Below are 16,628 nucleotides of genomic sequence, written 5' to 3'. Positions count from 1 at the left end.
GTGCGGACCTTAAATATAGAGTTCGCTGGGCTGAGTAATCAGTTTTGAATCAGAACTTGGAAAACCCCAGCCAATACTTTCCTGGGACATTCACCAAAACCTCTGCGCGTCTGTAACCCCTTGCCCAACTTCACTTTGTACAAACCTCGCCCTTGTCTTCTCCACATCACCATCACTCCAATGCAAACCACCCATAATCCTGAACTGGACCAACCCCTGTGCCATCCATATGTCCATGCTTAGCGTCCTACACCAACAAAACAAGGTCGACAGGCAGAACGGCTGCACTGCTTTTGCTTGAGCTGTACTTGTTTTGTAAAGGTTCGGAAGCACATTAACACACAGTACTGCTGCTGCATGTGTAGTGTATTGCAGCCTATCTATACGTTTTCATGTCGAAGCCTCAAAAAGCTTTTGAGACCATCATGCGAGTAGTTCCAAATTGTGAAGCGCATGCATGAGAGAATGGTGTTGGCTGAAGGGCAGTACTTCAGTTCTGAGTATTGGTATCATACGTGAAGCCCAGAGAGTGCTCCAGGTTTTGCAAAACAGCGGATAAGCGCCTCTTACGCTTACGGAGGAAAGCATAGGAATGCAAAGGTAAGTTCAGAAACTGTATGTACAAACCAGTCACCTAGGCCCCTGTTTTGGGGACAGCTAGGACTTCATTTATTGCTCATTTGAACTCTAAGTGGTTGATGATGGTCCTTGTTTTCCTTGGGAGTAAATTCTATGGTTTTCATGTCAAACTAGATGTTTCTACGGCGTGTGCAGGTTTTTGGAAAGGAGGGACTATCAGGACTGCTGCAGCACATGTTGCTGTATGAGCTATGCATGACGGCAAGCCTTTACACTGCTCTAGCAAGTGCTGTATCTGTCCTGTGTGACTGAAACATGCATGTCCGTGTTGTACCTATGCTTTGTGTAGCCTGTTCACCTTCTACACACACTCTCTACCGGTTCAGTGTGATGCAAGAGGCCATCAGAGCTGCTGCTCGTGCTGTACCTGTTCCCTGTGCGTTAAGCTTTAGCAGCTGCTTTCTTCCTTGTGCTGGTTCTGTGGATGAATGAAGCTTGCACCTCTGCTGCACATATGGTACTTCATTCTGTGTGAGTGAAACCTGTGCTTCACCTCATCTCTGCCTGAGAGCAAAGACAGCAATGCTCCGGCCCATGCTGTTCCAACTGCCTGTGTGTGAGGGGAGCATACACTAGTGGTACCTGTGGTGGAGCAGTCAGTTTAAGAGGCAGTCCTGCACCTTTGTTGTCCATGTGGGACCTCTACTGTGAGCCTTGCTGAAGGCAAAGAAAAAACTATGTGGGAGCCAAAGTGACTTGCAATCCATGCATGTTTCCATTTTTTATTAAAGCTTCAAGGTGGATAGCTTTTGAAAGCGACAATGAGCAAAAAGCGATATGAACAGCTCTGGGGAGCAGGAGCAAGTGCAATTTTATTGGCAACCCTTCTTAGCATTGAGAAGACTCCTACTTTAGTGTATGCAAACCTCGTCAAATATTTAACATGCATAAGGGATATTATATAAATCAGTTTAATGCTTAAAGTAACAATTTCAGGACTTATAAATTTTGGTTCAAGTGAAGTCTGACTGATTCATGCCAGTGGCAGCCGGAACCCTTGTCGGGCAAGAATTTCCGTTCTATAACATAGTGCACCTATCCGGTACTGGTGCCCTAAAGTACTGTGCAGCAGGGGTCTTGCATGGTAACCCACCTGATGCCGTTTCTTTTCTTTAGAGGCCATAGACACTAAAACAAAGCAGACTGCACTGCCCAAAGTTCAAAGGCACTTTATTGCATGGAAATATTACGCACTTTCACAGTACAGAGTAAAAGCGTTTGCCGGATACTACATAAAAATTAGGCACATTTCTTCACCTATACAGGTTATTTTCTCTTACAGTTTGCAGAAAAGTTGATGCTACAGTAGTCATCATTTTCTAATATCTTGCACCATATGGCTGGCACAGTAGAATCAATGGCATTGCGAAGTCTCTTTAAATGTCTTCCTTTCTGCTAATGGTATCTATGGTTTTCTGGTTCTTTTGCGAGTTCAAAACAGTTTCTAAACCAGGCTTCTCCAAAGAGTACCTCGCAAGCTACTGGTAGCTCCCCACCTACCTAAAGGTGGCTCTCCTGTATGCAGCACAGTTTACTAAATCTGAAGCTTGTGCTCAACTGAATTAATATATAAATGTCCAAAATGAATAGCGCGGACCGGAGATGAAAATGTCTGTATTTTTAACTCTCAGAAGTTGAAGTTTGGAGAAAAACTGTTGAATTTCCTAAACAGATTAAAGGGAGCATAAGGAAGACTGATTACCAACATGACCTTGACACCAGGACCATTGGAGCAATAGCTTTTAAATATCACCCAAAGAGAGGAATTCCACATTGACAAAATTATTGGCATTACTGCTGGCAACTGTGCCTGATAAACTTAGGTGATCATTGACGGTAATCTTGTATCCGGTGGCTACTAAGGTAAGCTTGTCTGTTATGGTCACTATTACAACACTAATAATAGTAGCTTGTGATGATTTTCAATTAATTTAAGTAGCTTTTATTAGAGAAAAGGTTGGAGACCCCTGAAAAACGAAGCAGGAGAATCCAAGTAGATTAATATGCATCAGTTGCACTGCAAACGGGATGCAGTCACATCTAGAAGAGTAAACTGACTGCAGTCTGTCATCTGAAGGCATCTAGGTGCTGTGAAGCAATGGCAGAAGTGAGCTATTTAAAAATAAAAGAAAATAACCTAAAATTAGGGCTATTTTTGTTAGCCACCTGACAGTAGTCTGGAAGTTAAACCACTAATTGTAAACCAAATTCCCTTTTTCAATCAAATTGATAGATCGCTTTCACGACCTTCACAAATTCTGCTGTAGTTCGTGGCTTCCTCTGGCCCCCAGACAGGAACTTCTTTACTGTGGGAATGTTGCTGATCCGCCACTTAAAAGCCTTAAAGAAAAGAAAAATGGCAAAACAGTAAGTGGTACCAAGCACACTTAAACAAATGCAAATCAGAAAATATTATAAAATGGTATTCTCAGCACATCTTTGAAGGAGTGGGTGGTGATAGGAGCCACAGAGGTGTTTAAAGCAGAGAAACCTCAGGGTCTCCAATAGTATAGTCAGCACTAAAGGTAGACGGACTACAACAAAAAGAAAGGATATCACTTGAGAGTCCTAGACTCTAGGTAGATGGCAGCAAGAAATCAAAGGCTAAACTCGAGAGAGCATGCTGGTGTGTGTGTGTGTGTGGGGGGGGGGGGGTGTATGTGGTGTGTTTGTGGTGGTAGCGTGTATGCGGTGGTGGTGGTGGTGGTGTGTGTGTGTGTGTGTGTGTGTGTGTGTGTGTGTGTGTATAAACACTGAAATTCACCAGTTAGTTATCTCAAGTAGCTATAACTCATGCCCTAAGGTAACTATAGCTCATGTCCCCGTCATGCACGTTTTCTCATCAATAATTTTGCTGCAAATGCTGCAGTAATATCAATGATGTAATAAAAGATGTCATGAGTGATGTGATATGTGGCGTTATTAAAGGTGCATGGTGAGGGTGTGAGTTATAGTTACCTTTGGGCATGAGTTACAGGTACTTGAGATAACTGAAATTCACCAGTTATAGTTTTAGTGTTTTTGTAAAGTTTAATTTTTGCATTGTTACTGAACATTTCACCTAGCAAAACCATTACTTTAACCTTTGTTTTTTTTCAGTGAATTTCAAGTTTTTTTTAGTTTTTTTTTTTTAAAACAAAGTAACACTTAATTACTGTACGTAAATCCAACTCTCCGCTTGCAGCCAAGAGTTCGATTTTCTTCTAGTAAACATACAGGCTCCGCATGTAGCTGTGCCATTCGGCTGTGCACGGTGGGGGTTTGGCCTCCAGCCCTGGCCACAACCCCACCAAAGGCAGCCAACTCTACGCTGCGCACGGTCCGTTGCAGTGGATTGGCCACAGGGACCCCATCCTCAGGGCTTTTTTTTTTTTCTAACAGGATCAAGGCCTCATCCCCCAAGCCCCACCGCCTTGTAAGGACCTGGAGACTGTATCCCCCAAGGGTCCTTTTTTTAAAATTTTATTTAAGGGAGAGGTGGGCTGCATGCCCCCCCCAAAGCTTTGTTAGGCCCTTGGGACACCATCTCCCAGGCCATTTCTTCAATTAAAAGCTGCATGGCCGCCCTCAGCTTTGTTAATGGCATGGGGATACATTCCCCAGGGCCACACTTTAAAATAAAGGGTGGGGGGGGGGCACAGCCCCTATCCCCAACCCATTATCAGACCCAAGATAAAGGTGGATGCCCTAGTGCTCACCAAGGCCATCCATTATAAATTTGTTGGGGGCAGCAGGGGGAGCCCCAAAGCCCTCGTAGCCCCAGCCAGCTCCCCACATGCAGCGTGAGCCAGTACTGTTCCTGCCTGCAGGGAGCAGCACTGATAGTGCTACCTCCAGACAGGAGCAATATTATCTGTTTACCTGGCTACAACAGGAAAGGAAGCAAAATAAATAAAATGGCTGCTTCTAGCTGGCAGGAGCATTTTCAAAGCTCCTGCAGCCTCAGAACAGACTGTTTCCTCCCATGTGGCAAGAGTTGTAAAAATGCTCCCACCAAACGCTGGTGCTGGCAGGGAAACCATTGTGTGCCGGGGGTGGGCTCCCCAGGACATAGCATGTAGATCAGCCCAGGGAAGATAGGTTCCCTGGGGCCATTAATGGCTTTGGGGAGGAGATTGCACAGCCACCCTCCTCTAAAAAGAATGTTGGGTCAGGTGGGATGGGCTCCCCATGGCCAAAAACAGCCTGGGGAGAGGACTGCGTGCCCCCTGTCCCTAAATAAGACGTCCGGTCCCGGGGATGGGGTCCCGTGGCCAAAATCGGCCTGGGGAGAGGTGCATGTGCACCACCCCCCCAAAAAAAATTTAAAAGACAGCTCCCCACCCCCACAAGCCTTAGCCCACTTAAATGCACACAAACTACTAAACAGATTTTAACCAAATCACAAAAAGTACTCTGTGGTTTAACACTGTTCAGTGGTTTAGGCTGTAGCTGTGTCTAAAATTCCTATGGAAAAATTAATGTGGAAAATGTGTTTTGGGCCCCCATCAGCCCCTACTTGACGGATCACTTCGAAACATTCCATGCACAAACAAGTCAAAAAGTAGCATTTGTTTGGAAAGGTCTGTGGAGATTCGTCAAACTGCGCCAAAGTCATTAGCAACACAAAAAATGCATTTTCTATGGAAACACGATCCTAACTAACTTGTTGGTGGCAGTTGCCACTGGGACATTATAATTAGGATTGCTTTTCCTTACATAAGGTGTTTTTTGGTTTGCTAATAACTTTGGTACCATTTGACGAATATTCAAAAACTCCAAATAAAGCGAATTCAATTTAGCTCCTTTCTGAAAACTTTCAGGGTGCCTTGTCAAGCAAGGGCTGAGAAAAGAAAGAAGGGCTCCCCAAATGCAAATTTACCCATAGGCTTCCTTAAGCACTCAAGCTGAAGCAGAACGGAATTACGCCAAAGTTGGCAGGAAGCTAGATCTTGGTACACAGATTGTGCTTTTTGTGAATTGGTGTAAATCCGTTCAGTAGTTTTTAAAAAATTAAGGTACAAAAATATTTGTATATCTGAACTATTGGATCAGCGAGAGGCTTGCAAGAGTCTTGTGGAAATGCCAATTAAAAAATAGAGTGATCTTCTTGGCCCAGGAAGGTCTTTCCCACTGGGCCAATTCGCTCCCTTGGGAGGCAGACTCCCCGAGAACGAGCACTCTGATTGTATGCCAGCAACATGAGAAAAATGTTGCAGTAGCCATTACAAGACTCAGGGATTTAGTCCCTCCCATCCCCCATCCTGAAGTTTTAGAAAAAATTATATAAGGGGGAGGGCCCTACTCCCATAAGTCCCATGTGGGGGACCCAGAGGACCTCCCGGGTGAAATTAAGAAAAAAAAAAAAAACACAAAATGACAGCCACCATTTAAATATGTATAGTAACTATAACTCGTGCCTTAAGGTAATTATAACTCGCGCCCTCGCCATGCACTACTAATTACTCCATATATTACAGCACTCATGACAACTTCTATAACATTATAAATATAATGAAACATTAGCAGTCAAATTATTGAAGAAAAAATTGTGCATGGTAGGGGTGCAAGTTAGAGTTACTTGAAATAACTAACTATAATTGCTGAATTTCTAAGGTTTTGTGTGGGTAAATTCACAACCTAACTATAGCATCCAAGTAATCTTTGTTTTTTTCACTGAATTTCTATGTTTTTTTAGCATGCACAAACCTAAATATAAATTGCACCCTCATGCGTGCACCCAAACCCAAGCTGGACAAGGCCATTGGCCGTGCGCAGCATGAGTTTGAATGCAGTAGGTGTTTTTTTTCTTCAATTTTTCTCTGGATTCGTGAATCCGGAGCTCGAGGGACCCGTGGATCAGACCAAAAGAAAATAATTGAGCAATTTTTTGCCCACGAGGGGTCCCTAAGGGACCTCTCTATGTGTCCTATGGGGGGTCAGGATACCTGTATTCTGATGACATGTTTTTTTCCACTCATCTTTTCCAACTCCTGAGTCAAAATGTCAGCCGCAACTTTTCTGTCAGGAAGCAGCCAGACAATCAGGGCCTTGCTTCCCCCGACTCAGCAACTCTGCAAATCCCAATCCAGGGCGCTAGGTATCTATATTTTTTAAACTATAATATTTCAAACTACTGAACGGATTTACACCAAACCACAAAAAGCATAATCTGTGGAACAGAGTCCAAATTTGGTGTAAATCTGTTCAGTGTTTCGGGCTATAGGAATGTCTAAAGAATGCAAAATTTCCATAGATGCAGAATGGAGAAAAAGTGTTTTGGGACTCCCTCCTCTTTATTTCAGCCCCCGCTTCAGAGATCACCCCGAAACTTTCAAGAAAGCAGCTGAACTGACCAAAGTATAAAGCTACGCCAAAGTTATTGGCGAAACAAAAAATGCTCTGTCTATCGAAAAAATGGTCCTAACTATAGCTACCTAGAAGCAACTGCCACTAGGTTATTTAAATATATATATAATTTTTTTCACTGAAAAAAAACAAAGGTTACAGAGATGTATAGTTAGGCTCACACTTCACTCGTACAAAACCAGTGAAATTCAGCAGTTATAGTTACCTGAGCTAACTATAACTTACGCCCCCACAGTGCACTGCTTATGACCTCACATATTACATTGACATGTCAGTGACATCACTGATGGTATCACTGATTACCTCATCCACTAAGTGTTTTTTCTAAAAGTTTATATGAGTTTTAGGTATATATAGCAAGGTACTACAAAAGTTAAAATAGTATACTTTCTGTACTACTGAGTGAAACTAAGTCTAACATATTTTGTGAGTGGCTGTGTGTATCCATGTGTGAGTAGGAGTCTGAAGGCCTGTGTGGGTGTGTGAGTGCCTCCATGGGTGTATAAGTATGTATGTGAGTAGCTGTGCGGGTGAGTGGGTGGCTGTGTGAGTGATCATATTTGTGAGTGGGTGGGTGGGTGTGTCAGTGGCTGTATGGGAGAGCGAGTGGCTGTATGGGTGGGTGTCGCTGTGCGAGTGAATGGCTCTGTAAGTGGCTGTATGGGTGAGTGAGTGGCTGGTTGAGTAGCTGTTTGGTTAAATAAGTTGGTATGTGAGTGGCTGTATTGTGAAGTAAGTGTCTCTATGAATGGATGTATGGGTGAGAGCGGACGCGTGAGTGCTTGTATGGATGTGTGAATGGGTATGTAAGTGGGTGTGCGAGTGCTTGGGTGAGTGAGAGGCAGTATGGGTGAGTGAGTGTATGGTTGATTAGTAGGTGTATGAGTAGCTATATGGGGAGTGCGTGGTTGTGGGAGTGTATGAATGAATGAGTGGGTGGGTGGGTGTGTGAGTGGCTGTGGATGAGTGAATGGTTGTGTGAGTACTTGAATGGGTCTGTGAATGGGTATTCGTGTGGGTTTATGAGAGGTTGTATAGGGTGTTAGTGGGTATGTGAGTGCTTCTGTGATAATGTCAGGAGTGATGTCATTTGAAATGTCATCAGTGATGTCACTGACCATGTCATGAGTGATGTAACATGTGAGGTTGTAAGCAGTGCATTGCGGGGGCGTAAGTTATAGTTAGTTCAGGTAACAATAATTGTATTTTCTAACTGTAAAGTCCCGGTAACCTTTTTTTTTTTTTTTCAGGGAACTATTCAATGGAGGATGGGGGGGGGCGGGGGGGGCCGTGTGGCCCACCACCCCTGGCTGATTTCAGCCCAAGGGACCCATCCCCCGGGGCACACCACAATTCAATGAGGGAGGAGGGGGCCACATTGCTCCTATCCCTCCTGGTCAATTTCGGCCTCAGGGACCCCAATCCCTGGGGCCCACCAAAATTCAATGAGGGAGGGGGACTGCATGCTACCGCCTCCCCAGGCTGATTACAGCACTGGCGACCCCATCCCCCAGGGCCCTGGCCATGTCTCCAAGGTGGCCCGCATGGCACCCAGTCAGCAGCGTTGGGGACCGTGGGGGGAGCCTGAATGCCCTTACGGTTCCATCTGGCTGCCCACCTCTTGCGGGAGCCGGCTTTGCTCTTGCACACAGGGAGCTGCTAAACATGCAGCTCCCTGTGTGCAAGAGCAATAGTTTCATCTCTTTCCCTGCCCGCAGAAAGAGATGAAACATCTGCTTCCAGAGGGTGAGAGCACTTTGACAGCTTTTGCCTCTGGAAGCGGAGTGTTTGCTCTGACTTGGAGGGAGCGGTTGCTGCTCCCACCAAGTCAGAGCAAATATCTATATCAGTGGTGGGTACCCTGGGACAATGCCCCCACATACTTCCATATCGCTCCAGGGAGCAGGTGGTCCTTGGGGAAAATACAAGCCCTAGGAGGGCAGCCCGCGCGGCCCCCTCCTTTAAGCCCACAATACCCCTGGGACCTGGCCCACCTGGGGCAAACTAAAAGAAAAGGGCGGGAGACTGCTCTATTAAAAAAATAAATTTCTGAAAAATCCAAAGCTGTAGATTTTTCTGAGATTTAAAAAATAAAAAAAAAATGCCTTTTAGCCCTGGCGGTGTGCGTGAGGGACCCCTAAACCAAGGCTAGGGGCTCAGGGTGACCCTACCCTGGCCACCTTTCTTTTTTAATGTAATTTTTTTTAGGGACTTGGCTGAAGCGGAGTCCCAAAATGGCTGGCAACACTTCCTTGTTGAAGTGTTGGCAGCCAATCAGATATCAGCACGAGGATAGCTGGATCCGCAGAGGATTCCGCTTCCCTAGATATCTATATTTATAACCTTTAATATCTCCTATACTACTGAATGGATTTACACCAACTCACAAAAAGCACAATCTGTTGAATGGTATCAAGCTTACTGCCAAATTTGGTGTAATTCCATTCAGCTGTTTGGGATGTAGACATGTCTAAAGGCGCTAGATAAAATTGAAAGGGCAAAATGCGTTTTGGGACCCTCACGTCCCCATCCCCCCATCCTCGACCCTGGTTTGTCGAATCATCCCAAACCTTTCAAGACAAAAGCTGAACAGACTGGCACATTAGTTTTGAAAATGTTGTCAAGATTCATCAAGCAGCGCCAAAGTTCTTGGCAAATAAACTCTTTTCCTTTGGAAGCTAGGTCATAACTAACTACCTACTGACAACTGCCAGTAGGAGATATATATCAGTAGGGCCCCCCCTCACCCAGCCCTTTCACAACTCTATTGCCCAATATATTCATTAAGGGGAGGGGGCACCGCGGCCCTCTACACCAAGCCTTTTTGGACCCCAGGGACCCCATCCAATGGAGCCCAATGTGTTTATTAAGGCTGATGGGCACACCAGAGTCAGTTATGGATCTGAGTTCCCCATCCCTGGACCCAGATGTATTAAGGAGAGGGGGGCTGTGCCCCCTCCCCACCCAAGCCTTAAAAAGGCCCCAGGGCAAACTCAGTGACACTGTCCAGGGGAGCCTACCCCTGGGACATGGTAGTTTCCCTGCCCACGCTACTGCAGGCAGGGAAACGTGTTTGCTCACATCTGGCAGGAGCATTTTTAAACCTCCTGCTAAAACGTGAGTAAACACTAAGGGGAATATTTACAAGCACCATGCACCGCAGAAGCATCACTTTTTTTGACACTCAGGTGGCGCAGACTGTTATCTATGAGGCCACGCAAAGCCACTTTACGTGACTTTTCATGTCCTCCTATATAGAGTAAGAATAGGCAGCGCAAGTCGCTGCGTTGCCTTACTTTACATCAGGGGGGCCTTCCATGCACATTGCTTGGATTTTCCTGAGCAACACCCATGGGTTTGGATGCATTCCCAGATTTACAAGGCTAAATAAACCTAGGAATGTGTCAAAATTCTACGCCACTTAAGGGAGGCGTAAAGAGAAAAAATATCTTTATTTCTCCTCATTTTTATATCTTTCTATGCGTGCTGCATTCTCCAGAACATGTACAAAGAGGAAACCACCTCCATAGATTGTTTTTGTGCACAAAGGTGCACCTTCCTGCACAAGAACAATCCTGCATGCAAAGCAGACACCCTTGCACCATAGTGCTGCGCTAGAGTTGGCGCTAGACACCAAATTGTCTGCTGCACTGGGTGAACGGACAGGAATGCACTGTATTTCATAAATATGGTGCATTCCTGCCCTTTTACATTTGCATAGGGCAGAGCAGCAAAAAGACTTGCGGCACTGACCTACGTCAGTCTCTTGTGACTATGCCTTCAAGTCTGCTCCAAGCCGGTCGGAAATTTAAAAATGCCCCTACTGGCTGGAAAAAGACTTGTGTCTGTTTCCCTGCCCACACTGGTGCTGGCAGGGAAAGAAAACATATTGTTCCTGCCCGGCGAGAGCATACAGAAAGCAGCTGCTCCCACTGGGCGGGAGCAAGGCTAGCCCTGGAGCTTCCCCACTCCAGCGACTCCTGACATGTGCTTGGTGGGTGCCATGGGTGGGCACAGGGGTATCCACCTATTATAAAGACAGGTCTTGCAGGAATCGCATCCCTGGAGCCCACAATGGCTTGGGGAGGAGGGCAGCAGGTCAACCTCCCCTGAGGATGCTGTCCTCAGGGACTATGAGGGCTTGGAGTAGAAGTGGGGGTGCACAGTTCACCTCATTTTTTTTAAATACATACAGCCCTGGGTGATGGGCTTCCCAGGGCCTAGTAAAGCTCTGCCTTTTTATAAAACGGAGAGCTCTGGGGTATGGTGTACCCTGGTCCTGAGAAGGCTTGGGGAAGGGGACTGGAAGACCCATCACCTTTTAATTGCATTTGGCCTGGAGGATGGAGTTCCCAGGGCCTATTTAGGCTCAGAGAATGGGGCTGCATGCCCTATTTTGGCCCTGGGGTGAGGTCCCTGGGGCCCAAGAAGGGCATGCTCCCCTCCCCTGTTTAATTGTATTTTCTCCAGGGGATAGGGTCCCTAGGGCCTTTCAAGGCTTGGGGGGGGGAGGGCCATGCTGCTTCACTCCTTTTTATTTAGACTGGCCCTGGGAAATGGGGCCCCTGGGGTCAATTAAGGCTTGCGGGGGGTTAAACCCCTCCTCCCCTTAGTATATGTTTTGGCCTCAGGGGGTGGGGTCCCTGGGGCCCGAAGGCCAAATATTCTCTGCGCACGCTAAAGGTTGGCACCCTGCTGGGGGTTCGGCCACAGAACCTGTAGTTGATAGTCAACAACTCAGTTGCCCATGAAGGATATGGCATAGGGTTAATGTTGCACATAACACAAGCTTGCTTCACCTATGGGGGTTGTATGTACGATAGCAATAATGATGCTTCATATTAGTCTGAGCTATTTTGCACGTACTTCCATAGCTCTAATGCCATACTCATTTATAGAGCAATATGTACAAAAGAAGCTTGGATGATGTCATCAGGGATGTCATCAATGATGCAATTTGAGATATCATCAGTGATGTCATAGAACATCTCATGAGTGATGTAAATATGTGGTGTCATAAGCAGTACATGGAGGGGCTCAAGTTATAGCTATGTCTGCTAACTGTAACTGGTGAATTTCTGTGTTTCTTTAAATTCAAAACGTTAATGTTGTCACTGACACAATCACCTAACTATAATGTCACTTTAAACTTTGTTTTTTCAGTATATATATATATATATATATATATATATATATATATATATATATATATATATATATATATATATATATATAGAGAGAGAGAGAGAGAGAGAGAGAGAGAGAGAGCAAGAGGGAATACAGTGTGAAGGGCTCAGATAAAATGGAAAGTACACAAAACAATACTCAATATACAGTAATGCTACATAGACAGTGATCCTGCTATACGAATGGTGATCTCTGGTGTGGTCAATGACACAAGCACAATCAGAGCCGGTGTAAAACTATATGTAAAACTATATGGTATTAAAAGTAGGCCACTGGCTAAACACTAACACTAAAATATTTGCGGACAGTCATAGTATTTCAAGACATCGATTGTTTGTGAAACGTGGTTCGAATACGAAACAGTAGACAATACAGAACCAATTCCAGTAGAACAATATATTATGAGAAGGTGATGGAAACAAAGGTTTTAATACAATCAAAACAAACTAAGATACTTCGCTTGTGTAGTGCACAGGTGATAAATACGCACAGAAATCCAATTTCAGCATTTTATTGTTTGTGCGCTACAAAGGTGTATCAGTAAAACTGCACAGCTCATGCAAATTTAGTGGCCATTTCAAGAGGCCAGTTCAAAGCAAAATGTGCTCTGCATACACGACTGGATATACACTATTTTCCCACCGTTCTTCTGTCAAATGGGAGTGGCACACTTAAGATGTTTCAGTCCTTAAGATTTCACTGAGATAACACTGATGGCAGCACTTAATCCTGAAACTTACTCCAGGACCTCCGGTCTGCAAACTAGGAAACAGTGGACATACGTCGACCTTGGGCTTGTAACAGGGCAAGTGCACAGGATTCAGAATGGACTTGAATGGCCTCTGGATGGCTAACTGACTGCATCTGGACTTCAATACATGGCTGCTAGACAACTGTTTCAACCTCCCAAATAAAAACCCATTTGAAGTCTGCTCTCATTTCGCTACCCTGGTTCCCAGTGGCTAAACAAATCACCTTTACGGCAATGTGCAGAGCTCACTGGGTGATACACAGAACTAGACCACACTTCCTTCAACAAAAACTCCAAATCTACCATCAAGCCAAACTGCTTACCTCAAGGTATGTTCCATTACAGCCTGTATCTACATTGAAAAAGTCACTCTTGTCCATCTCTGATTTAGAGCGGGCAGACTCTGCCACTGAGGTTGATGACATCAATGTCTGCAATACTATCACAAGTTAGTTACATTTATCAAAGCCCATGTTTATCATATTTATTTTCGGGCCATGGAACACTTTTGAAAAACCTTTATGGAGAGCGATATTAAGCGATCCTACGACATTTTACCTTCCTTTGTACAGTTAACACAAAGGAAAATCTGGCTCCCATTTCGCAGCATGGTTCATTTGTCCTTATAGGAGAAGAGCTGAAGAGCTGTTACTTAGAAGAGTATGATAGGAGGGAATGAATGGGACAGGTGTTGCAAGCAACCTATAATTCCAACCTGGCATCAAAGGGTTACAAACTCTGTGCAGAGTGATGGAATCCCAGAGGAGCTAATGAGCTAGAGGATTAATACAACCAGCTGCACTTACGCATGCAGACTTCTCTCTAGTTTAACAGTAAAATTTATCGGAGCCATGTAATGCGTGGATCTTCTGCCACGGAAAACGGGGTGCTTTCTATCTCTTCAGATCTTAAGAGTGTATGTAGCTTCTTTTTAGCCAATATTTTCAAGGTTGAGCTTAATTTACAAGATTCAAACATAGTTCTCGCATTCATAAGCTGTGATGGCACTTTGCCAGATTTCTATATTTGTAACAGTCAATTTAGTTGTGTCTGCCCATATTGGTAAAAGTTCACATCTTTTAGAAGATGAGGAACAGGTGACATCGTACTGATATTGCACACTGCATTTGGAAGCCATTGTCAATAATTTTGAATGCGGACTTTATTTCTCTATTTGCTTGTTTATTTCTCTCTGCAGCCCCCTTTCTGGGTATGCTTGCTTGTCTTAAACAATGATGTATATTAAGAAGGCCATTGACTTTATGGGATGTGGACCTTGGAGGAATTCATTAAAATCAATTTTTTCACTAATTGTGGGCATGTGCCCCTTCGCAACCATTAAGCTGGAATGTGTTAGCTATTGCTGGCACAGCTTGCCTATACTGTATGTGGTAACAGTTACAAAGGTGTACTATTATACCTGGAGTCTGGTCGATTAGCTAAAGAACCAGACGTCTTGAAAACAAATTGATTCATACACACCTTAGTATCTATTGGCCATATTGTGAGTCTGACAAAGAAAATCAAATTATAAGTTTCATTTTGAATCATTTTATCCCCCCAATATTTAAAACATTTTCTTTCCATTGCCAACCCCAAAACTAAACTGTCTCAAATTAACTTTTTGAATACAGGGTGTTTCAAGTCTGGATTAGACACAAACCCCATGCCGGCTGTTTGCTGTAGTGTTTTAATAAGAAAAAACACTTATTTAGGTAGTAGGCATGCTCTATGTAAAGCCCCTGTACATTGAATCTGCCAAAACCTGTTTCCCCAAAATCATTTTTATTAAAGTTTTCTTTCCGGTACTCACAGCCTTGTAAAGCACGATTTTCAACGAAATGTGCAGTATATGAGTCTGTGATTAGTAATTAGGATTTTCTGATGTTTTTCTGGTTTCTGCGAGTAATACAAAACAGGTAAGTCTGACCTTTCAGCAGCCTGAAATAAGAACACTTTTACTGAAGCTTTATCACTATTTGTATGTGGGGCCTTGCAATTCCTCCATTTTGTATGATAATTTCCTGGGGACTACTTGTTCTGTCATTGCAATGATGACTATAATGATGAATCCAGGATAGTTATTTGGGATTATCAGTATTTTATTAGGGATCTTCATTATCAAGCACACTAACCAATTAGTCATTGTTTAATTACATCCACGCCCCATGAATCTAAAACAGAACCAGGATTTACTACATCATGATTTGTATGGTGGGCAAAAAATGATGGGTTGAGATGAGGCCTAAGCGATCACCAGTAGCTGAGATTAAATCAAGCATTCCATCCATCACCTTGTTGTTTTTGCATTTACTGCCATAAGTGAGCTGGGTATGACCAGATGTGGGTCCCGGGCTTACTGTGCCACTGGAACAATGATATATCTGGCTGAAGAGCCCTGAGTAGGATGAAACTGGTTGGACGTTGCTTGTATTCCAGTTCAGGGAGTACCTGGCCTGCAGTTCAGGCTGAACTTTTCCCATGAGGGGTGTACCTTCCTGCACAAAAACATTCCTGGCTGCAATGACAGGCACCATTACACCATGGGGCAAGGATGTCTGTGTTGGAGTAGGCAGCTACAAGTCCACCAGCACAGAGAGACAGCAGGAATGCGCCATATCTTAGTAATTATGGCGCATTCCTGCTTTCTCCATTTGATGCATCGCTCTGTGTTAAATGTTAGTAAATATGGGTTGTGGTGACTGCGGTTCTTTAATTTTTTTCAGTCAATACACCAATATGTCAAATTATTAATGCATCATCATATTACAAATGTCTGTTAGGGGTTGCTTCACGTGTCACAATTTAATGTCCCACAATAAAAAGGCAAGCACATTTTAGGCTACACTTCAGAAATGGGTAAGAAAACAGGAAGAATTGAATTAGAAAATAAAACCAAAAGAAATTAGAAAAGCCTACAAGAAAGGCATAAATAGAGCCAATGCAGTTGTAATGGAACATTTCTGGTGGGAATGATAACAATGCACTGTCGGTATGAGTTAAGCTCATTAGTAGCACCCCTCCCATGAAAAAAAACAGATCAAAATGCGAAAAACAATTCCTTAGCAATACACATGGATACCCAGTGCACCTACAACAACTTCAGATTCAAAAGAAATAACAGATGCAAAGAGGGAGCATAACTGATTAGATGGCTCTAGGCTACCACACAGGGCTATGACCTCAATGTAGCGATGACGCAGGAGGACCTGTCTTTACTGCAATTACAGTTCAATAGAATCTACTTGCAGCACCGATGTCATAGGCGTATCTCCCCTTTACTACAGTGATGTCACACAGGGAGCTGTCCTTACTGAAGAGACTCCATTCGAGCTACCGCCACTGCAGCAACATTTCAGCAGGCCTACCACCACCCCTAACAGCAGCAGACTAGAAGCTGTGTCCTAGGCAGCAACATCACACTGCGCTTGGACCCACCGCAGCAACACGACATTGCAACCTGTCGACGCTGATGCTGGGAACGCTCCTCTTTGATGCCACCACAACGATGAAAGCTTTCTGTGAGGCTCCCACAGTGCCATCTTGTGTCTCTTCGCACAACCTCCAGGTGCTAAGCCCAGGTGCCCCCCAACCCCATGGTTATTTGAACACTTCCTGTCACCACCTACTAAACCCTGCATTGTCCCGGATGTCCTCGCCAGCTTATACCGGTACTTCATGGACGGTTTGAAGGACTGACAGG

General features: G+C 44.3%; 1 protein-coding gene across 1 annotated transcript in view; it reads right to left on the bottom strand.

The window, feature by feature from the left end:
- Positions 1 to 1,792: 1,792 nt before the first annotated feature.
- The window catches only part of LOC138296565 (glutathione S-transferase 3-like), a 302,491-nt gene continuing 287,655 nt past the window's right edge, over positions 1,793 to 16,628 (bottom strand). Inside the window, exon 7 of the mRNA XM_069235805.1 lies at positions 1,793 to 2,979. Coding sequence (XP_069091906.1) covers positions 2,857 to 2,979 — 123 coding nt within the window. The 3' untranslated portion in view covers positions 1,793 to 2,856. The remainder of the gene's footprint in view (positions 2,980 to 16,628) is intronic.

This window comes from Pleurodeles waltl, chromosome 5 (assembly GCF_031143425.1).
Source record: "Pleurodeles waltl isolate 20211129_DDA chromosome 5, aPleWal1.hap1.20221129, whole genome shotgun sequence".
NCBI classification, from domain to species: domain Eukaryota; kingdom Metazoa; phylum Chordata; class Amphibia; order Caudata; family Salamandridae; genus Pleurodeles; species Pleurodeles waltl.
The sequence above is the reverse complement of the archived record's forward strand: the minus strand, read 5'-3'. Positions and strand labels throughout refer to the sequence as shown.